The 23902-nt window shown below is 42.4% G+C and overlaps 1 protein-coding gene across 2 annotated transcripts in view; it reads left to right on the top strand.

Moving 5' to 3' along the window:
- Window positions 1-8085: 8085 nt before the first annotated feature.
- The window catches only part of PMP (putative type 1 membrane protein), a 38260-nt gene continuing 22443 nt past the window's right edge, over window positions 8086-23902 (top strand). The window contains exons 1-11 of one of the 2 annotated variants that reach the window (XM_087374984.1): window positions 8086-8217; window positions 8318-8457; window positions 8586-8666; window positions 8784-8879; window positions 8969-9047; window positions 9177-9254; window positions 9342-9424; window positions 9511-9615; window positions 9714-9845; window positions 10014-10119; window positions 10207-10397. In XM_087374984.1, coding sequence (XP_087231110.1) covers window positions 8368-8457; window positions 8586-8666; window positions 8784-8879; window positions 8969-9047; window positions 9177-9254; window positions 9342-9424; window positions 9511-9615; window positions 9714-9845; window positions 10014-10119; window positions 10207-10397 — 1041 coding nt within the window. In that variant the 5' untranslated portion in view covers window positions 8086-8217; window positions 8318-8367. Of the gene's footprint in view, window positions 8218-8317; window positions 8458-8585; window positions 8667-8783; window positions 8880-8968; window positions 9048-9176; window positions 9255-9341; window positions 9425-9510; window positions 9620-9713; window positions 9846-10013; window positions 10120-10206; window positions 10398-23902 lie in introns of both variants that reach the window. The other variant, XM_087374985.1, reaches the window with a different exon arrangement.

Raw genomic sequence — 23902 nt, 5'->3', positions numbered from 1 at the left:
CATCTAGCTATTATTCATGGGCGGTGTACCAACCGCATCTGTAGCTAACAAGTCATTGACATAAATGCACAATGGTCACCCTGGCATATCACGAGTGGAGCTCGATATCTCAACACTCGCCCTCGAGCTCAATCCCAATTCCTACACACCAAGCAAGTCTCTAAACTTGCGCAGCTTCTCTGCACCCAATGCCTTCGTGAATATGTCAGCTACCTGATCCTCCGTGCTGACATAACCTAGATCAATAAAACCTTCTAGAACCTTCTCCCACACATAGTGATAATGCACCTCAATGTGCTTTGTTCTAGCATGATAGATTGGGTTATTTGCCAAGTGTATACTGCTCATGTTGTCACAATAAATGACAATTGGCCCATCTGTAGACTGATTCATATCATAAAGTAGCTTATGCAACTAAGCTACCTCACATGCAGCCATTGTTGCACCCCTGTACTCAGCCTCTGTGCTTGACAAGGCAACTGTAGGCTGTTTCTTGCTGCTCCAAGTGACTGTAGCACTCCCAAAAGAGAACACATATCCACTGGTAGATCGTCTATCAGAAATACTACCAGTCCAATCAACATCAGTGTATCCATGCAACTGTATCTGAACCCCAGTCTCATAAAATAGTCCATACTGCAATGTGGACTTCACATACCTCAATATGCGTCTAGCCACATCCAAATGCGGTTTCCTTGGAGCCTGCATAAACTGACTTACCAACCCAACAGCATAGCTGGTAATAGTCATATAAATCAAACTTCCTACTATGTGTCTATACATAGTAGGGTCTTCCAGAAGCTCATCTACATCTGCGCTCAACTTCACATTCTGCTCCAAAGGAACTGAAATAGGCTTACAGCCTGTCATCCCATATTTTGATAGCATGTCCAATCCATATTGCCTCTACAAGAGCCATATCCCACTTGTGGATCTAATCACCTCAATGCCCAAGAAGTAACGCAGCTCTCCCAAATCCTTCATCTCAAACTTCTACTTCAATAGCATTTTCACATGAAGGATATCTTCATCACTATCACCTGTGATGATCAAATCAACATAAATGACAAGCAGCATAATGCCTTTCTCTGTTTTTCTCACATAAAGTGAGAAATCTGCCTTGGAAATCTGAAAGCCAATAGTGACAAGATACTGTCCTATCTTGTCAGACCATGCTCTGGGTGCTTGCTTCAAGCCATACAAGGCCTTCTTCAACCTGCAAACAAACTCAGGATGAATAGCATGAACATAACCTAGTGGCTGCTCCATATAGACCTCTTCTTGCAAATCACCATGCAAGAAGGCATTCTTTACATCCATCTGATGTAAAGACTATCCCTTTGATGCAGCCATAGCAATGACTACTCTTACAGTTGCCATCCTTGCAACTCGACTAAATGTTTCTTCATAATCAATGCCATATGTCTGTGCATACCCCTTGATAACCAATCTTGCCTTGTATATGTTCACAGAACCATCTGCATTGTGCTTCACCTTATAAACCCACTTACAGCCAATTGCATTCTTGTCTTTAGGCAAAGGCACCAATTCCTATGTAGCATTTGCTTCCAAGGCATCCATTTCTTCATCCATGGGTTTCTCCCATTTTTCTTTTCCCATGGCTTGCTCAAAAGAGGTGGCTTCTGGTTCCTGTATCACTTTGACCATATAGGCATAGTGAATGGCTGTAAATCCATCATATTTCAGCCTATCCACAGGATACCTAGCTCTGGTAGACCTACACAAAATAGGCTCACTTCCAGGTGCTCTCAAAACATCCCTGGTCTTCCTTACTCCAGGTGTAACAACAGAAGGAATACCCAACTCATCATCAATGCTCTGTTCTAAGCCACTGGATTCACCATCCACATAAGAGTGACCTGCATTCACATCAAACATGGGCTGATCTACCTTCTCTTTTCCTTTTCGTGATACCTGCATACCACTATCTGCATTGCTTTGAGGAGATTCTCCTGATCTCAATCTGCCTGTCCATGGTGAAGTATGTGAACCACTGCTAGAGGACACTGCAGGTCCACTAATATTTTGTGATTGCTGCTGTGAATTCTGTGCAGCATTACCATTTTGTGCATCTACATCATCAATCACATTTACTGGCTTATACCAGCTGCTCATCTCATCAAAAACAACATCTCTGCTCACTGTAAACTTACGAGTAGAAGGGTTATAGCATCTATACCCTTTCTGCTGTAAAGAATAACCAATAAAGATGCACTTCTCAGCTTTTGGATCCACCAACTTGGACCTCAACTCATTTGGCACATGAACATAGGCAATGCAACAAAAAATTTTCAAATGAGAAATATCTGGTTTCCTACCAGTATACCTCTCCTCTGGCATCATGCCATGTATTACTGCAGTGGGAGTCCTGTTCATTATGTAAACTGCTGTAGCAACTGCTTCGGCCTAGTATACCTCTCCTCTGGCATCATGCCATGTATTACTGCAGTGGGAGTCCTGTTCATTATGTAAACTGCTGTAGCAACTGGCAGGTCTTTTTCGTTGAGCATGGCACGAGATACCTCTCCAATATGCCTGTTTTTCCTTTCTGCAAGTCCATTTTGCTGTGGGGTATGACTGCATGAATATTGTTGCTTTATGCCATGCTCCTGCAGGAACCTTGCAAACTCATTTGAGAGGTACTCTCCCCCTCCATCTGACCTTAGGCATTTTATTTGCAAGCCTGTTTCTTTTTCAACCATAGCTTTAAAAGCTTTGAAATGCCCAGACACTTCACTTTTCTTTTTCATAAAATACACCCAAACTTTTCTGCTATAGTCATCAATAAAAGTGATAAAATAATGACAGCCTCCAATAAATGCAGCTTTAGTAGTCCACACATCAGAGTGGATTAATTCCAATGGCCTCTTACTCTCTTGAACATGTCTAGGAAATGGTTTCCTTGCCTGTTTTCCAAATTGACAGGCTTCACATACCTTATGCATTTCTGCAACCTTGAACTTAGGCAATCCTGCAACAATATTTTGGGCCTGCATTAATTTAAGTCGTTGTACATTAACATGTGTTTATGCTAGATATCAATATCTACAACTACACCGGTCCCATGTGCAAACATTGCTGCACTCAATCCAGGCATGTTTGCATCCAACGTAAACATCCTGCCCTTCTTCTTCCCTTTTGCTACCAAGCGACCTTTATTTTTCATATCCTCAACAAAGCATCCATGAGGATTAAATCGGACCTGCAAGCCCTGCTCAACCATTTGACCAATAGAAACCAGGTTCTTGGTGACATTCGGGACATGAAATACATCAGACAGGTATTTCTTTTTCCCATCCTGCATAGACAAAGGAATTTTACCAATCTACACAATAGGATGTGCAGTATCATCACCAGTCTCCACAAATCCTGGTCTTTCCATTTTCCTTGCATCCTGCATCCATTTTGCATGACCTTGTCACATGGTTTGATGCACCTGAGTCAACCTACCACACATTATAGCTTTCTTCTGCACTTGTCACAGAATTGGTCATGTGTTGCACCATAAACAAATGCTCATTTCTGTCATCACCCTGTCTACTAGAGGATGCATAATTGCCTTGCTGCAATTTTCCATTCATGATGTCATTCTGCTTTTTGTAGCAGTCTTTAGCCATATGACCCATTTTACCACAGTAGTAGCATTCAACATTGCTGTTTGCATTTTGGCCTCTTTGCCATCCACCACGACCTCTTTGGCTCCCCCTGCCTCTAAGGTTACCACGTCCTCCTCCATAGGACTGGTTTTCTTGAATTTGCTGCATATTCTAAATTTTGCCACGGCCTCCAGATCGGCTTGCTCTACCTCTGCCTCTACCTCTTCCAGCATTTGAGTAGAAGAAGACAGTTTCTTTTGAAGTTCCTCCTGAAGAAGATGCACCACCATTTCTCTCCTCTTCAGAAATTAGAAGAGCAATCAACTCCCCAAAATCAGGAAAATTCTCACGGATGGCAATGGATGTCCGAAACTATGCATAATCCTTTCCTAGACCATTCAAGGTCACAAAAACTAAATCATCATCTTCCACTGGCGACCCAATGGAAGCAAGTGCATCTGCAATCTTCTTCACCTTCATGTGGTAGTCATTGATGCTCATATTTTCTCTCTGCACATTATGCAACTCCTGCTTGAGCTACATTTTCCTAGCTTGCGTATTTGTGCTATACATTTTTGTCAAAGTATCCCATGCCTCCTTCGGCGTACTTGCATCCTGAATATGCTCAATCATAGAATCTGAAATACTGATAGACAGCCAGTACATAACTTTTCTAGCTCTCTCATGCCATCCTTTAAATGCCTGCAACTCCTGTTGATTGGGAACATTAGGAATAACTGGTTCTTGTTCAGCTCCAGTAATGAACTCCCAATAGCCTTTTCCCTTAAGGAAATTCATCATTCTAAACTTCCATGCTGGGAAGTTGTTCTTGTCAAGCTTTTCAGTAACAATCTGTGAAAGAGCATCAGACGCCATTACAGAACACTGCAAAATATTCTGTCACTGCAAAAAACACAACTTCTGCCTCACAAGGGCAAATCTGCAAAACTAACGAAAGTGGTATTTGACCACACAGTCACTTCTTAGTGACGATTTTGCATCAACAGGCAATAAGAATGATTTTGTCACTCCCAATATCTTTGCGCACAAGCATACGATGCAATTTCTGCGGTAACTTTTCACCGACCTGTAGAACAGTGGTCGCACAGCAAAAACAGGGCACTTTCCTGAGAGCCTGCGGAAAACTTCCACCACCAAAACAGACCCCGAAATGGCCTCGAATCAAAAGAATAATGTCACCATGGGCTTTGCCCTCACCCGCAACATATACTACCCTCTCGCCACACCGTGAAGGGCATCCCAATCTAAGACAATGCACTCTTGCACTTTTCGGCTGTGCTATCTGCAGAGATTTGCTCCCAAACTCAAAAAAGGAAAGCAATACTGATCCTCTTACCAAGACACCACGAACTTGGTTTGCTTTCTTGAGCTCCTTACCACGAACTGAGCTCTGATACCATGTGAAGAGAGTGGGAGAGAAGTAAGGAGTCTCACTTGTAGCTTTCTCACAAACACAATGGTGGAATACACACAAAGGTGGAGGCTGAAAACAGTTTTCCTCTTCCTAGTTGTGAAAGCCAAAAGAACTCTCCTTAGTACAAAAGGAATAGGTGAACCCTACATGTGGGTCTCAAACCAAACTCAGCTAACTAAGGTGGCATACTAACTGAGCCACTAACTAGAGTACATAAAGATAGTTGTCATCCAGCTATTATTCATGGGCGGTGTACCAACTGCAGTCGATGACATAAATGCACAACGGTCACCCTCGCATATCATGAGCGGAGCTCGATATCTCAACAATAGTGTTACCAAAACTCAAGGCTCAAAGCATCAAAATCTCATGTGCATATACTATGCATCCATATGAGCAAATCTGGCCCAAAAGAAAATGTCAACCCACAATGACATAACAATGGCAAATATAATGCCAATAAGAGCCAAATGGCTCAAGCATAAACACCGTCCATGGGCATAAGCGTCAATAATGTCTCATCCAAAAGATCATAACACAACCTGTGCATCCACTGCAATATGTCAAAGCTGTCCCTCAGCATAAATTAGCATCTGTGTGCTAAACGTCCATCAATAAAGCATTCCACGAGGCAATCTGGGCCTATTAGCACATCCAACAAGGATCGCAATGCATCCAAATCATAAGGTATATCTAAGAAATCACGGCCTTATGGCAATGACTACTAGTGAATGTAGAACCTGGGACGTCTTGACTGCATAATCGAACTCGGCAAGACAATCTGCAAATATCTCTCTTCTGTCACAACTCCAAAACTCATCCAAGGATGGAGTAAGAGCCAGCAACCCTTGCATTTACTTGCAAAAATGAACCTTAGGAAACTTAACCTTAGCCAAAATACCACATGGCAATCAATGAGAAGGTCTTGGAAACTTTGAGAAATTTATTTCAAAGAGACGATGGAAAAACACAAAGAATCACAACTCCCTCGATTCTTCACAGAATGGCAAGCAGCTTTGTAGACATATGTTTTCCCTAATCTTCTATTTCATCCATATATATATGTGTTTGAGTATTGTACATAACCAAGGTTAAGGTACAGTGGCCTTTAACCCCCACAACATTCTCGCTTAATTTCTTACTATAGGTGGGTGTAGTATTCCAACCCACAATAAGAATTCACAATGGATGACAAGTCAAATCAAATGAGCCTTTATGAATCAAATGGCCTCAATTCTAGCACAATTCTTCACAAGAAAGATGTCCCAGAATCTATAGAAGCTTGCCCTTGGAAATATGTATATAATATCTCTAAACAAGCTAGTATGCCTTTATATAAGCATCATGAGGAGTACTTGTTAAAAGATTAGACACTGTATATATATGAGAAATTTCCTAGAGGCACAAGTGTTAGGCTCTCTAAGTGAAGATGTACCATTTTGAGAAATGTGTTTGTATTGCTATAAAAACCACACAATGAAGACAAAGTTTTTGTAATGATGCGAAACTAAAACAATTTATTGATTCCACCTACATTAATGCTTGTGCAAAGCATTGGGATAGGTTTATCCCATGATTGATGCTGTAGGTTTAAGAATAGGGGGAAGATAAGTCTTATGACCAATTGATTATTCCTGAGATAACTTTTATCTTTGAATGTGATATTTATTTTAGGAGTCAACTTGTTGTTGGCACTTGCAATCTCAAATACTTTTGACGGACTTGGATGTACACTTGTTGATTCAAAATTCAGTTATTATTTGTGATGGACAATTTCTTTTAGCATGTTTTGTTTTTCTGAGGCTTTTGAAAAAAAAACTTTTGCTAAGAAAAATTACGCATTGTCTAAACATAGAGTTCCAAAGTTTTCTTTAGTATGTATTCTATGTCTTCTTTTTAATATATCAAAAGAAAATGAAAACTATTGCTATCCAATTAGGCAAGTAATTTGAGATTGGAGCATATAAGACTTTATGGCTTCCTCTTTGAATATTGGTATGCTTAATAGTGGAAAATGGATTGACTTACTAAAATTTGAAATGGAATCCTATTCAAAGGATGAGTCATCTTCTAGATTAGTAAAACTTTAGCTAGTCACTCTTTGCTTCTTACCCCCCTCGACTAATTCTATAATCAAGTAGAAAGGTTAGAGGAACAAGTGGGTATTGCTTTGAGTTTGGCATTATGTCAAATTAGAATGGTTATTGCACAAAGACATATTATTCTTAAGGTGAAATAGGTCTAAACACTCTATCAACAATCTTATCTAAGGGCAAGAAAGGAACTTAGGAAAACGTGGATGGTGGTGGGTTGGACCACATTAACATGCTCCACATTACCTCAACCATTCTACATGTAATTGTCTCCCTTGAGTCTATAGTAGAGGTTTCAAGGAGGGGACAAACAACTTATCTTCATGGACAATATCTTGCCATAGCTGTGTTAGTCAATCCTTATAGTGGTCTCATCTACCTCAAATGATATATTTGTATAGTCAACTCTTTTGTATGTGTTTAAGCCATGCCCATGTGCCTTGATCTATTATATTGCAATGCCTTTCTTGATTCGAAAATCAATCTCAATTTATTATTCATTAATTCAAATTTCCTTACATCTGTCGGACTACAACATTTCACAATCTTGTGCCTGCCTCATGTTCCATGCTTCATGCTTTCACACGCATTTGCTCGCCATGCATAAAAAAGAGAGTTGGCAGTCATCCTCCTCGGGGGAAAGGAAAGTCGGGAAGCCTCAATATGCCTTGCCAGATAGTGTCCAGCAGAAGTCCACCAATCATCAGCCCATAGAGGATTCGAACCTAGGCCCTTGAGGTCGAGGTCTGACACTTTAACCCTTGGAGAAGCTCTGTTGGGCGAAATCATAGGGCGGCAACTATGATATAATAATACAACTTCATGCGGCTCTTGCGAATCCGCAAACGGACGGGAGTTTGTTGTGACTTGAAAAAGCGGAGGACATAGCATTCGGGGGGGGGGAATCAAACCCGAGGTTAGGTTGTCCAGGGATGGTAGTGTGTTGTGTTAAGCCATTAAATCCTGGATTAAATGAGGATTAAGATATGTGTGTGTTTGGGAAAAAGTGTCTGAGACCGGATCGCTTCATTGGTCGATCTGTTGTTCGCCATAGCTCTTTCAAAATTCTCTGGTACGATTTGCTTCTACTCGTTCATCTTGCCTTTGTTTTCGCAATTTCGATCATTTCCCTTTTTCCTTTGCGCTCTCACTGAATTGGTATCCTTACATAGGTTATCATCTTCCTGCTTTTTCATCGTCACATCTCACCACATCCGAGGACATGACTTCCAGAGGCTTCAATTTGCTGCCTTTGCATGCCTGCGCCCTCTTCATTCTTCTCCATAGCTATTGGGCGAACTCTTTCGTCAGGGTGACTGCTTCTTAACATGTTATTCTCTGTTTTCTTTAACATGTCTCCTTTTTGATTACTCAAGGTGACTCCTTTCTTAGTTGCCGAGACCGGAATGTTGATAATTCAATTTTGGTCATGGGTTCCAGGCTATCAATGTGGGCTCTGTGACCTTTTTGGAGGGCAGACCTGGGACGTACCTCCGAAGTGCCTCTTATGATATGGCACAGGTTTTACACTCTTGCACTTTAGGGACTTCTTTCGTGTCTTGCGTGGATCACGTTTCGGTTATTTTGTTGTTGTCATATTTGAACGTCGATGGAATTTATCTTTTTTCTACGTTCCAGGGACGTCCATTTTCCAATGAAGATGTTTCAGCTGCGGTCGCAGTGCTCCTTGGTTTGACTCCCCCATCATCTATAAACCAGGAGTCCGCTACTAAGGTTTGCTCAGTTCATAGATGCATCAATAAGGATGGAGATACCAGGGTTGTGAAAAGATGGCTTACTTATCAATCTTGTTTTTTCTGTAGTTGGATGACCTACTTAGTCCTGATCCGTTCCTTAGACCTCATGCAGTTCTGATGTTGACTCTTAAGCAGATCAAAACAGGTAGATTGCAGTATTGATTTGTACTACCAGTGAATCTGTTGTGTTCTTGCTTCTTTCATGGTGGGAGACATAACTTTGAAATGCGAGTGATCAATTATTAACTTCTTTGTCTTTTGCTTATCGATGAAGGGGGGGAGCTTGAAAACATTCCAGCTGGGAATCGTGAACTTGCACTAGACAGCAGAAAAGCAATATTCACTGTTCCAGGTGCAATATTATTCTCTTTCAGACATCTTGTGCCACTGAATGCAGATTACTTTACCTTGTACCCCGTCTCACTTCCATGGTAAACAGAGAATGTGGGGCTGACGTTACTTAATACATCTCTGGAGGGGGAGTTAGAATCAGCGGATATTGAAAGGCAACTACAAGAGCTGGTAAGAAATCATGATCTCTCTTGGGATTCCTCTGGCTTAGTTATTCCTCGTTTCAGTATCGGTTTACATATTACTTGTTTCTGCAGTCATATTTTGTAGGAGGGTCCTATCAAAATAGAAAGGGACTATCAAAGGGGATGCTGATGGTCCCTCTCCCAAGTGGTGTCGTGGTTACTCTTGACCTTTCAAAGGCAAGTTCAGTTCATTTTCTCCCCTTTCCGTTCAGAAATGAATGTTGTCACTCAGCAGGAAGAGCTTATAGTTTGGTTCTTTCCGTGACACTTTGTAGAAAGCAGATCAGATGCTTGCTTTGGGACTTGTTTCGCTCTTCCAAAGCCTCAAAGAGGCAGGTGCTGCTCTAAATTATTGTTATAAAAGTCTGCGGCGAGGGATGCTCTTGGGTGAATTGGCAGCTACAGAGGTATGGTTGGTCGTGCATCACCTTTGGTTCTCATCTTTTTGATCCTTTTGAGCTTTAGGTTGGATTGCCTGATATAAATACTAAAAAGTAGCTAGAGTTCTGTTTGCTACGGTTTTCTTTTGTAATTGTATTGTTGGAATGTCTAAGGTGAATTTTTAATGGTAACAGACATTTTACAAGGACCCCGAAAGTAGCATCAGTGCTGAACAGGCATCGGACTTGCTTGGTTACATGGCTGTAAAAATGTTCAGCTACATGGACACTGCATACAATGGTTAGCAGAGTCAAATGTTTTCATGCAAGCTTATTCCTAATTTTATTGGTGAGCTTCGCTTGAAGAAAAAGAACTGGTCACTTGCAGGTCATCTGGTTGGAGTTATTGTGGGTGCAGACCAAGATATTATAGATATGAAGACTGATACAGGATCTTCTCGGCTACGACTGTTGGAAACATCTGACGATACTCTGACAGCAGCTGTGGCCGAAGTGTTATCTGAAACCGTAATCGCGTATTTCACTGCTATACTGTTGATTATTGCATCAATAATAGGGGTAAGTATATGAATGATTCAGCTTTGTGCAATGTTTTAATGGCAATTTTAGCATTTAGGTTGAAGCCACATAAGCTCACACCTGTTCTTTCAGTAACGACTATAAACTGTGTGTGTGTGTGTGTAACAGGTCTGAGACCTATTTTCTTCTGTCTCAAGGCTGCCCGTGCTGTCTTGTGTGTGTGTAGGCATGAGTGCTGTCTTGTGTGTGTGTAGGCATTAGTGCTAATGGAAATCAGAGATGATCCATGTATCCGTATGTAAGATTCATCATCACATACATAAGACTGCTAACTACTATTTCATTCAAGGTGGCCTCAGAAATAACCAAAGGTCCAATATATTACAACTGTAATGCGCCCTCATTAAAGAGGCTGCTCATACATGGTCTATTCCTCAACGAAGGGGCTGGATTTGGGCTGCCTTCAAGAGGCTATGGCGGGTTGTGTCTGAAAGACTTGTGATGTTACAAGGGCTGGCACTGGGAGATGGCTATAGAGGTTGCTGCTGATGAGGCTGATGCTGCAGGCTGCAGATGAATAGAAAAGAGGGAGGAGGGGCCTTTTATAGGCTGAAAGCTCCCCCTGCTGGCTGCCAACCAAAGAGGGAGGCTGACCATGATGTGGGCCAACCTGGATGTCTGCCCTGACCTGAACTGGGCCCCACCCTGCTGGGGCATGGACCTTTGCTGCTGCATGTGCCGACCTGCTGATTTGGCACTCGACTGCCCTGTTTTGCTGTTTTGACTGCTGCGCCTGCTTCTGACACCTTTGCTGACTGCCAGATGCTTGGCAACCCCGGCTTTGGCTGTATCTGTTGCAGGCATTGATGATGTGGCTGCCATGTGGCCTGCTGTTGTGCTTTTGGCTCCCTGTGGCTGCTCATAGCTGCCTGTGCCAGCTAGGTAGCATTGCCATGTGCTGGAGCATGCCCATGACATGTCATATCCCCTTTTGCTGAAGTTGGAACAGAGTTCAGGTCTGCAGAACCCTGCTCCGAAATTGGAGACTACTCATCAATTGTGGAAGCTACTAACAAGTTGGGCCACCATATCCTGTTCTGTATAAACTTGGTTGCCATCAAAGGCTGCTTTGCTGGGGATGAACAAAACTGGTCCTAGGCCATGAAATGACCAGCTACTAACTTCCAGCGAAAAGCCCAGGAATAAATCCTCATTTAGGGAATGGAACTAATCCTAGTTAATTTACGCCTTACCTGAGTGACGTATCTCACCTAGTGTGAATCAACTGTCATGACGAGAAATGATTATTTAGTTAATTAATAGTCATTAGAACTTTATTATTGTTAGGCGCCAATTGGATGGTGCGGTTATATGTTTGTATTTATGATCGATCAAGCGGTGTAAATAGTACCGCCAAAACTATGTAACATTGGCCAATGATTAGTAATAAAGATGTGCACACACGTGTCGAGGTCCTAGGGGCAATAGGAAAGGGAAAGGGTGCATTAGAGTGCATTGAATGGTAGGTGCATGGGTCATAGGCTAAGGGTAGGTGTAAATGGGAAGATGGAACTTGAGTGATCTCAAGGGACATTAATGAAAGGGTATCACCCTTTTATTGAAAATCTCACGTAGCATTCTTTCTACCACATTGCATTCATCTGTCATCTCTTTCCCACCTTGCATGTAGGTCGAAAAAGAAACAAGTACTCTCACGAGGGCGCTCTTCCCCATTGGAGGGCCAATCGGCATTCAAATTCTGCATGCATTGCACACATTTGCATTTTTGAAAAGTGTGGATCTTCACATTTGGTATCAGAGCGGCGATGATCCACGAGTGGGACGAGAAGAGGGCGACAGTTGCGAACGACGGAAGTCGCGAGAGAGGTTGCGGAAAAGGATCACGATTGACCGATCTCGAGGTTCTGAGACAAGGGATTTTTCTGAAAAATTCTGGCCTTCAACGGTTCCCATGTGAATGTACCCTTAAACCGTGAGAAAAAGGGATCCCCGTTCTACCCAACGGGAAGTCGGATCGGAATAAGATTTTAAGGGAGTGATCCACCCATCAAGTACCCCCTGTAACGGTATCTAGAGCTCCAATCCGCTCAAAACAAGTAGCCCAAATGGAGCGTACCAGTTTAGAGCAGAAATACAAGAAGAAAAGCTTGAAAGAGAAGGGAAAGGAGGTCATTTTAAGTGTCTTCTCAACACAAACGAAGCGGGAGTCGGATAAGTACCACCAACTCTACAACACTTGAAGTTTGCTGTAAAATAAACCTTTTTTTTTGAAATTACAGCAAGACATTTTCTCTCTTGTATTACTAAAAGGAAAGAATGGAAGGGGAAGGGACATATAATAATGAACTTATTCCTTTTCCTCCATTACCCCAAGGAGAGAGAGAAAGAACACCTTCACCCCCTCTTGAAGAGGATGGATTATGTGAGAGTTATACACATCTTGAGTATTATAACCCACAAATAGATTTACAGCAGTCTCTCTGTCAAGAACCTCTTGATAGGGAGTTCTCCTTTCGTAATGAAAGAAGAAATGATACCAACCAAGAACAAGGGGCTGAGTTCACGCCTTCAACTCAAAACCCAATACACATGGATTATAATCCAAGTGCAAGAGGAAGAGAGGAGACTCCTGTTGATAAGCTGGTTTTCCAGCTTAGCAATATGATTGAGCAGTTCATTATGACAAGATTAGGGACTAAGAGGACTTTAAACTTCGGCGATGAAGAGTTGAGTAACCCTTCTAAGAGGTCCAAATTCCAACCGCGAGAGAGAATTGAGTTCCCTAAATATGATGGGGCAAGGGAGGCTGACAAAATCCTCAATTGGATTCGTCATTTTGAGCTATACTTTGCCCATCAAGACAAGACCGAGCAAGAGAAGCTTGCTCTTGCCACATTGCATCTGCAGAAGGATGCTCTAATGTGGTGGTTCTTGTCACAAACAGGAAAAGAGCCTATTCATGAATGGGCTAAATTTGAGCAACTGAAAGCCACTTTCATGCCACCGAGGCATGAAGAGAACCTAACCTTTCGTTGGGAGAGGTTTAGGCAGTTCGATAATGAGAGTAATGCAAATTTTAACAGCCAGATTTTGGAAACTCTCTCTAGAGTTACCTGAAAAGAGTGAGGAAGATAGGAGAAAGAAGTATTTAGCAGCTTTAAGCCCAAAAGTAAGGTACGAGGTTGAAATGTTTAACCCGACCACGCTTAAGGACCTCACTAAGCTGGCTGTCACCACAATGTAAATATCCTAAGTCAAAGTACAGTTGACCATTTATTTGATCATAATTAAAGAGTTTTATATGTGTTAATTACGGTCAAAGAGTTATTTTAATGGTCAAAGGATTGACTACGGTCAAAGATACTTGACTCTAGTCAAGTAAACCTGACTACGGTCAGGGAGTGTTGACTTCGGTCAACCAGAGAATATATATATATTTATTTGTATATATATTTGTTTAGATGTGCACATGTGTTCAGTGGGGACGCCCACCGTGACTAGGATTAGTCCACAGTGTGTTATTTGCATGCAAAGCGCTAACAATTAATGGGTACCATGGTGGTGCGCTTTAATTAATTGTTGCAGGTACTGGCAAGGATTATTTTTCCTAAGCGAAATGGGAGCCTGACAAGCACCTAGGAAGCGGTTCGTGTGACCGAGAGCTTTGAAGACTCCAGAATGGCCCTAAGTGGCTTGTAATAAGAGTTAGTCTAGATTGTAGACAAGTGGCATGTTGCCAATTTGAATGGGGTTTGAAGCCCTTGTAAAGAAGGATTTCTTTTCACGTAAAAGGGAGAGAGACTTACGAGACAGCTTCATGCTGAACTTTTGTAACAGATTTTCTGAAATGAATAAAGACCTTCGGGGGGGTCCAGCCCGACAATTTGTCCTGGGCCCTAGTGTATGTTCAGAGAGAGAGAGAGAGGGAGAGCTTTTGGAGAGTTAATTTCAGTCGTGGAAATACAGTCAAAGCTGTTTCGTCAGTTTGGATTGTATAAGCCATAGCTGTTGTATCACCCCTCGTCGAATACGGGTTGTATTGCTGGTTGTATTGGTATCAGAGCGAAGGTTCATAACCTTCTCAGGTTGTGACGATTCAGCACGAGAGAGAAGATCCAACGTTGCCCCGAAGAAAGGATGGCGTTGCCCAGAGAGGTGGCAGTTGGCAGGCTTGGGGCTTCAAATTGGACGGGGCAAGACCAGACATCGATGAACGGATTACAGGGACTGACCTCTGTGCATCGAATTTCAAGCAAAGCATGAAGGTGTGGACACGCCTTCGCGATGGGGGATTCCGAGTTTGTGATGAATGTGTACGCCTCTGTTGCGCCACTATTTGGGGTCCCGTGAATATCCGATGGACGGACAACGTGAGTTATTCCGCTGTCTAACAGAGCTGTCGACGAAGACCTTCAGCGCATATTCGTGAAGGCTTAGATCGATCAACAAGGCGCAGGCGCGACGCGCGATGATTCCTGCCTAGCCAAGGTTTGAAACCTTTGGCTGAGCTGACGTGGCCAGGGTGCCACCTAGGCAGACACGTGGCATACACAGAGCTGACGTGGCAGGCACGCGTGGGTGCTGACGTGGCAGCATGTGCAGGCTGATGACGTGGCAGTACACGTGGCATCCAGCTCAGAGCTGATGTGGCGCGGGACACGTGGTGCAGGACACGTGGCAGAGGTCTTGCAAGATGCTGACGTGGCAGCCAGCCTGGCAGACCAGTGGTTAAGTTAACCCTGGTACAGTTAAACCCTGGTTGGTTGACCTGTGGTTAGTGAAACCCTGGTTAAGTCAACTGCAGTCAATTAACTCTGGTTAGTTGAACCAGTGTCTAGTTAGTTCAACTTTGGTCCAGTTAATCTGGCCTAACCAGATCAGTTTGGTTGGTGTAACCAGAACCAGTTAGTCTGGTTAGACTAACTAGCAGTCACTCCATCTGGTTACTGTTCTTTCCAAAAAAAAAAAAAAAAAAAAAAAAAGACAGTTGCAGAGACAGTTTTGGCTATCAATTTTCTCCTGCCTGTCAGACTTTTACTGTCAGAAAAGTAGCAGAAAACCAGAGAAAAGCAGAGAAAACAGAGATTTGCAGAAAAAGGAGTATGCATGCCTTTGAGCAGTAAAAAGAGGGAAAAACAGATGCCTTTTGAGGCCATCTGCAGCAGCCAGAAAAGGGCAACATAGTTGATGATGCTTTGGCAGTTGTGTGGGTACATGCCTTGAACTGACAGCCCGTACTGGCCTAGATTGTGAATGCAAAACACCTCTTGTTGAGGTACCTTCTCTGTTGGAAAAGCAAAGGTAGTGTGCATTAGTTACTTGCACAGTGTGAGAAAAAAAAAAAATCTGCAGATCTCAGAATATGGATCAATCACCTATCCAGTGGGATTCTCAAGATAGGGATGTGCATCCAAGACAGAGGAATGTGCCACAATCTCAACAAGAATTTGAACAAATGGTACGCACTCGTATACAAGAACTGGAAAATCTTAAAAGGGATCCCAGGGCTCAGCATTTGTTTCCAGCAGAGGCTATGCCTAATCCAGTATATGACGTGCCAATGCCAGAGGCACACTCTCGTGTACAGTCTGAGAGAGAGAGATCTCATAGATCTCATAGGAGACGGTCCCATAGTAAAAAGAGATCGAGGCGTCATCACCGATCTCCTAGTCCATCACCGTCTACCTCGAGTTCAACTTCTATGTCTTCTTCTTCCTTATCAGATAAACCATCCAGGAAAAGAAGGAAACACGAGAAGTCTGGGAAGAGAAAATCTTCCAAAGCGACCAGGGAATTTAAAGAGGGAGGAAAATCTGTTAAGTTTATGACCTACAATGGACAGTATGGTCATACAGACAAAGCATTGCAGTTTATCAGACAGTTTGATGCTGCATTCGGTACTGAGAAATTTTCAGAATCCTCCAAGTTAAGAATGGTCAGCCTACATTTAACAGCAACGGCTAGTGCATGGTGGAGTGCACTGACCACAGATGGATCAGCCCCAAGAAAGTGGAAGGGCTTCAAGAAAGCCTTCTACCAGCAGTTCATGCCTAAACAGTTTAGAGACCATGTTCTTCAAGACTGGGACAGCTTGCACATGGATGCAGGAGATACAGTGGATGGGTACAACCAAAAGTTTTGGGATGCTTATTTGCAGGTTGCACCGTTCAAAAAGATCTCCAAAGGTACCCAGATGAGGAAGTACAGAGCAGGTCTCACTCCAAGAATTCAGGCAGTAGTAAATGCTTTGGGGGCAAAGAATATTCAAGATCTTATGCATTCAGCCTCAGTAGCGAGTCTTGTGCCGCTACAAGATCCATCTACAGTGCCATCCTTGCATGCAGGACGTGCTGATAAAAAGAAAACTGATTTTCAAAAATCAGAAAAGAAAGAGTCCCCTAAGGCTGAAAAGAAAGGGTTTCAGCCTCAGAAGCCGAGGGGTACTCAGTTCTCGAAGACCTATAAGGGCAAATCTCTATTTACCCCTGAACAGATAGCAGAATTCCGTAGAGATGGGAAATGCTTCAGGTGCGGTAAAGAGGGGCATGTGGCTGCCCAGTGCCCAGAAAAGCCTTCATCATCGAAGGGAAAAGAGGCAGAGAAGCCACGGGGACCGCAAAAGCCAACGGCGGGGGGTATTCCTGATATACTGGGTCATGCTTTGAACCCAGAAGAACGAGAATTGCTGCTATCATGGGGCAAAGTTAGAGACCAGCAAGCGCTGATTTTATTTGATCCAGGGGCTACTGATAATTTCATATCAGAGGATCTAGCCCTGAGGCTGGGAATAAAGACGGAAGAGCTAGGCAGGGCTTTGGATGCCGATCAAATGTTTTGTGGGAATCCTGTGCCAGTTACTCCCTTGATAGGGAAGCTCCGTCTTCATATTCAGAGTTATGTGGATCAGGAAGACTTCTTCATCTCTCCACTGAAACATTATGATGTAGTTTTGGGGATGCCTTGGTTTCACCGCAAGGCAGTGAAGTTGACTCTTCCTGAAAGAGTGCTGGAATTTGTACATAGGGGGAAAAATCAGCGTGTAATTGCCAGGAATAAAGGGGACACTATCCCCATTGTATCTGATGTTTCATGCGGTAAAGCAATAAAGTCTGCAATTTCTGCGTACATGGTTTTTGTAAAAGAAAAAGAGAATGATACGCATGCTGAAATGAATGATGCAGACAAAGATAAGTTTCAGTTTTTGGTAAACTTTAAAGATTGCTTTTCTGATGTTTTACCAGGGGAGTTACCCCCAGAGAGACCAGAAGATCATCAGATAGAATTAATGCCTGGTAGTGAGCCACCAAACAGACCCCCTTATAGAGTCAGTGCGACTCAGAGAGAGGAGATTATGGCTCAGGTACAGGACTTGCTGTCCAAAGGCTTGATTCAGCCCAGCTCGTCTCCTTTTTGTTCCCCTGTACTGTTAGTACAGAAGAAAGATGGTTCATTCCGTATGTGCGTCGATTATCGCGCACTGAACAAAATGACCATCAAAAATAGATTCCCTATTCCGCGTATTGATGATGTCCTGGATCAGTTAAATGGAGCTTCAGTTTTCAGCAGGATAGACTTGAAGAGTGGCTACCACCAAGTGAGGATACAGCCTCAGGATGTGCATAAGACAGCATTCCGCACAACATTCGGGTTGTATGAATACTTAGTGATGCCTTTTGGATTGACAAATGCTCCAGCCACATTCAATAGAATGATGGATCGCATCTTCCGGAAGTACAGGCATTTTACGGGTACTTTCTTTGATGATATCTTAGTTTTCTCTAAGACAGAGGAAGAGCACAGAGAACATCTTGCTATAGTGTTTCAAGAGCTGAGAAATCATCAGCTCTATGCAAACAGCAAGAAAAGTGAATTCTTCCTGGAAGAAATCCACTATCTGGGGCATATAATATCCAAGAATGGGATACAAATGGATCCAGCGAAGATCCGTGCCATTCAGGAATGGCCAGAGCTGAAAACTGTGCATGAAGTTCGAAGCTTTTTAGGCTTGTGTTCTTACTACAGAAGGTTTATCAGACATTTTGCTGATATCGCAGCTCCATTACATGACCTCACTAAGAAAAATGCAGCCTTCACATGGGGATTATCACAGAAGAAAGCATTCAATACACTCAAGGAAAAGTTGACTACAGAGCCTATTCTGGTAGTTCCGGATCTGTATCAGTCTTTTGATGTGGATTGCGATGCTTGTGGAGAATGTGTTGGGGCTGCATTGCATCAGAATGGTCATGTAGTAGCCTATGAAAGCAGACGACTTCGGGATGCGGAAAGATATTTAGGAATCTATGAGAAAGAGTTATTGGCTGTAATTCATGCTATCCATACATGGAAACATTATCTTTTGGGTGCAGATTTTACTGTCAAAACAGATCACCAAAGTCTGAAATACTTTTTGACTCAGACCAAGCTTTCAGAGAAGCATATGAAATGGGCAAACATGCTGTCAATGTATCATTTTCAGATTGTCCATACCCCAGGAATTCGGAACAGAGTCGCAGATGCCTTGTCCCGAAGACCCCAGGTCAATAATGTGACTATTGCTTATCATCAGGACCTGGAAGCAATGAGGGAACAATATGCTCATGATTCTGATTTTGGTGAAATTTTACAGCAGATGCAAGAAGGACAATCTACCAGTCACTATTCCCTGAAAGATGGGTATTTAATGAAAGATGATTGCCTATGCATCACCCAGGAGATGAGGAAAAAGATTTTGGGGGAATGCCATGCACCTCCCTATGCTGGACACAGAGGAATTACAGCAACAACTCTAGCACTAGAGAGGTATTTCTTTTGGCCAGGAATGCGGAAAGATATACATCAGTTTGTTACTGAATGCCTTACGTGTCAGAAAATGAAGTATGATAGACAGAAGGCACCTGGCCTACTTATGCCTCTACCCGTGCCTCAGGCACCATGGGAAAATATTACAATGGACTTTATTTTTGATTTGCCGAGATCAAAGTCAGGGAATGATGGGATTTGGACTATCATTGATAGATTCAGCAAGCAAGCTCATTTCATTCCGGTTCGCAAAACCATAAAGGCAGATCATATGGCTAAGCTGTTCATGGCACAGATCTTTAAACATCATGGTATGCCTAAGTCCATTGTTAGTGATCGAGATCCCAGAATGACCAGTCTATTCTGGAGAGCTTTATTTGATAACATGGGGACGAATCTGAATTTTTCTTCTTCTTTCCATCCCCAGACAGATGGTCAAAGTGAAGTAGCAAATTCTACCATTTTGGATATGCTGAAATGCTACGTGGGTGACCAGAGTTCAGACTGGGAAAAGTACCTACCCTTAGTAGAGTTTGCTTACAATAATACAGTACATAGCTCTACAGGGAAAGCCCCTTTTGAAGTCATATATGGGAAGGTGATTTTGCCACCTATATTGAGGACTAAAGATGAAATATTTGCAGCTGATCAGTTTGTAAGAGACCTCCAGACAGCTTACAGCCAAGTCCGGACAGCAATTGAAAGGTCTCAAGAGAAGCATAAAAGGGCTGCAGATAAACATAGGAGACAGCTTGATCTCAAGGAAGGGGATTGGATACTTTTGAGGTTTGAAAAAGCTAGGCTCCACAAGTTTAAAGGCAAACAGAAAGTGTATGCAAAGTTATCTCCCAGATATTATGGCCCTTTCAGGGTTACAGAGAGAATAAATGAAGTTGCATACAGATTAGCATTGCCAGAGCATTGGAGGATTCACAATGCATTCCATGTGAGTCTTCTAAAGAAATTTCAGGGACCAGAGCCTACAGAACCACGATCAGAAGATCCACCAGAAGTGGATGAGCTGGAGGAAGTCCTTCAGCCAGAGCAAATTGTGTACCATACTGTACGTAAAGGCCCTCAGGGTAAGGAATTTTACAGGTATCTTGTAAAATTCAAGAATTATACGGCATTAGATGCCAAGTGGATGGACGAAGACATGTTATCCGATCATCCACAGCTTTTGGATGTTTACAAGGAAGCTTTTCAGTTGAGGTCAACTGAATAGAAGCCGAGGGGATGTCACCACAATGTAAATATCCTAAGTCAAAGTACAGTTGACCATTTATTTGATCATAATTAAAGAGTTTTATATGTATTAATTACGGTCAAAGAGTTATTTTAATGGTCAAAGGATTGACTACGGTCAAAGATACTTGACTCTAGTCAAGTAAACCTGACTACGGTCAGGGAGTGTTGACTTCGGTCAACCAGAGAATATATATATATTTATTTGTATATATATTTGTTTAGATGTGCACATGTGTTCAGTGGGGACGCCCACCGTGACTAGGATTAGTCCACAGTGTGTTATTTGCATGCAAAGCGCTAACAATTAATGGGTACCATGGTGGTGCGCTTTAATTAATTGTTGCAGGTACTGGCAAGGATTATTTTTCCTAAGCGAAATGGGAGCCTGACAAGCACCTAGGAAGCGGTTCGTGTGACCGAGAGCTTTGAAGACTCCAGAATGGCCCTAAGTGGCTTGTAATAAGAGTTAGTCTAGATTGTAGACAAGTGGCATGTTGCCAATTTGAATGGGGTTTGAAGCCCTTGTAAAGAAGGATTTCTTTTCACGTAAAAGGGAGAGAGACTTACGAGACAGCTTCATGCTGAACTTTTGTAACAGATTTTCTGAAATGAATAAAGACCTTCGGGGGGGTCCAGCCCGACAATTTGTCCTGGGCCCTAGTGTATGTTCAGAGAGAGAGAGAGAGGGAGAGCTTTTGGAGAGTTAATTTCAGTCGTGGAAATACAGTCAAAGCTGTTTCGTCAGTTTGGATTGTATAAGCCATAGCTGTTGTATCACCCCTCGTCGAATACGGGTTGTATTGCTGGTTGTACTGGCTGAAATAGTCGAGAGAAAATTGAATCCTCGTAAACCAAACCCTTCAATAAGGAGTATGGGTCATCATCTAAGACCAATAATATACCCACTTTTAGGAAACCAAACCGGTTTAAGAATAATAAAGGGAAGGGTAAAGCTCTTGTAAGGAATGCGAACAGCCAATCACATCCTGGATGGGTGCCATTTCCTTCTATGATTGGCGAAGAGAAGAGGAAGTTGATTAAGAAAGGAAAATGTTTCGGGTGTAAGAAACATAAGCCAGGGCACGTATGGCACAAGTGTCCCGTTCTCTTGGCTAAGATTGCCAAGACGAATTCAGTAAAAGGGAAAGCCAAGGCATCCAAGCAGGAGGGTGAGGCTTCTACCTTGTCACCCTCGAAATCTACTGTGACTATTGAGCCAATAGTGAATGCTGTCCATTCAGCCAATACCTTTGGGCCTCATGATCTTTTTAAGGTGTATGGATTCGTGAATGGACAGAGAATAGTGGTTGTCCTAGATGATGGATGTAATTATGACTTAGTAAGTGATAGATTGGCAAAATTACTCCATCTTAAACCAAAACCTATAAAAAACATGTCGCTTTCAGGAGCTTTTAGGGGACACAATGAAGAAGACACATCCATAGTACGGAATATTCCTTTTCGTATACAAAAATATAGAGATCGAAGGGATTTTCTAGTAGCCCCTTTACAAGACGTTGACATGATTCTAGGTAAACCATGGCGGTATGATTTAAACCCTGCTATTCATCCTCATACTCATCATTGTTGCTTTGTACATAAGGATGAAAACATAAGGATCGTAGCGGATCGGGACGTGTATACAATTCCATTGATTACTCCTACCCAAGCGAAAAGATTGGTTAAAAGAGGGGTAGATTGTAATCTTGTGTATATACGGGATTCACGAGATCTTCATATTTCAAAAGAAGATCGGAAGAGAAATGAGTTCCTTAGAGCTTATGAGGATCGATTTTCAAGAGATGACTCATTCGAATTGCCTATGGAGAGAGAAGATGATCATGCCATAGACTTAGAGCCAGGAGCTTCTCCTCCATGTAGAGCCCCATATAGGATGAACATGATAGAAATGGAGGAGGTAGAAAAACAAATTGAAGATCTGTTGCAAAAAGGCCTGATTCGACCAAGCAGTTCTCCATTTGGAGCACCTGTATTATTGGTTTAGAAGAAGGATGAATCATATCGTATGTGTATAGATTACCGTGCTTTGAATAAACTTACGATTAAGAACCGGTATCCGATTGCAAGAGTGGATGATTTATTGGATATGCTTAAAGGTGCTAAAGTTTTTAGCAAATTGGATTTGAAATCTGGTTATCATCAACTTCGTATGAAAGCTGGGGATGAACATAAGACTGATTTTCGCACTCTCACTGGACATTATGAGTTTTTGGTCATGCCTTTTGGCCTAACTAATGCTCCAGCCACTTTTAGTAGGCTGATGAGAAGGGTTTTGCGACCCTACTTGGGAAAATTTGTCATAGTCTTTTTTGATGACATTTTAGTGTTCAGCCATAATGAGGAAGAGCATAAGGATCACCTTGCTAAGGTGATGGAGCTCCTAAGGAAGGATCGATTGTTCCTAAATACCAAGAAGAGTGAGTTCTTCAAGACAGAAATAGAGTATTTGGGACACATTGCGTCTGCCGAGGAAATTCGGGTTGATCCTAAAAAGGTCAAGGCCATAATTGAATGGCCAATACCCAAAAACATACATGAGCTGAGATCCTTCCTAGGGATGTGTAGTTATTATCGCAGATTCATTAAAAATTTTGCACGTCTTGCTTTCCCACTAACAGATTTGTTGAAGAAGCATTCCTTGTATGAGTGGGGAGAGGTTCACCAAGTAGCTTTTGAGGAGCTTAAGAGAACATTGGTGACTGCACCAGTGTTAACACTTCCGGACATGGACAAAGAGTTCTTTGTTGTATGTACGGATGCAAGTGGTACCTCGATTGGAGCAGTGTTGATGCAAGGAGGACATCCCATTGCTTATGAGAGTAGAAAACTTCAAGGGGCTGAATTGAAATATATCACGTATGAGAAGGAGTTATTGGCAGTCATTCATGCTCTAAAGTTATGGAAGCATTATTTATATGGTTCTGCTTTCAAGATTAAGACTGACCATCAAAGTATCAAGCACTTGTTTTCTCAACCCATTGTCTCTTCAAGGCAAATCAAATGGGCTGAATATATTCAATCCTTTGGGCAACCAAATATCGAACATCAGCCAGGAAAGGAGAATTTAGTAGCTGATGCTTTGAGTAGACGGCCCCAAGTTAATCACGTTTCTGTGATTAAGGAGAAATCATTAGGAGCAATGGTTGAAGCTTATCGTTTAGATGAGGACTTCGCTGACATTTATGGGAAGATTCGGCGTAATGAGGTCGGGGATTTAGAGGCTTATTCCATCGTGGATGGATACTTATTTTTGGGACGTGCCATATGTGTACCCAAAACATTTCAGTATCTAGTCATGAGCGAGTTACATGCGAGTCCATATTCTGGACATAGAGGCATTAGAGGGACCATTGACAATATTGAGAGATACTTCCATTGGCCTAAACTTTGCAAAGAAGTTTCGACCTTTGTTCAACAATGTGACATATGGCAGCGCATTAAATCTGACACAA

This window comes from Dipteris shenzhenensis, chromosome 5 (genome assembly GCF_047967505.1).
Source record: "Dipteris shenzhenensis isolate YYH24624 ecotype China chromosome 5, Dip_SZ_1.0, whole genome shotgun sequence".
Classification (NCBI taxonomy): domain Eukaryota; kingdom Viridiplantae; phylum Streptophyta; class Polypodiopsida; order Gleicheniales; family Dipteridaceae; genus Dipteris; species Dipteris shenzhenensis.
This window is presented reverse-complemented; position numbering and strand designations above follow the sequence as displayed.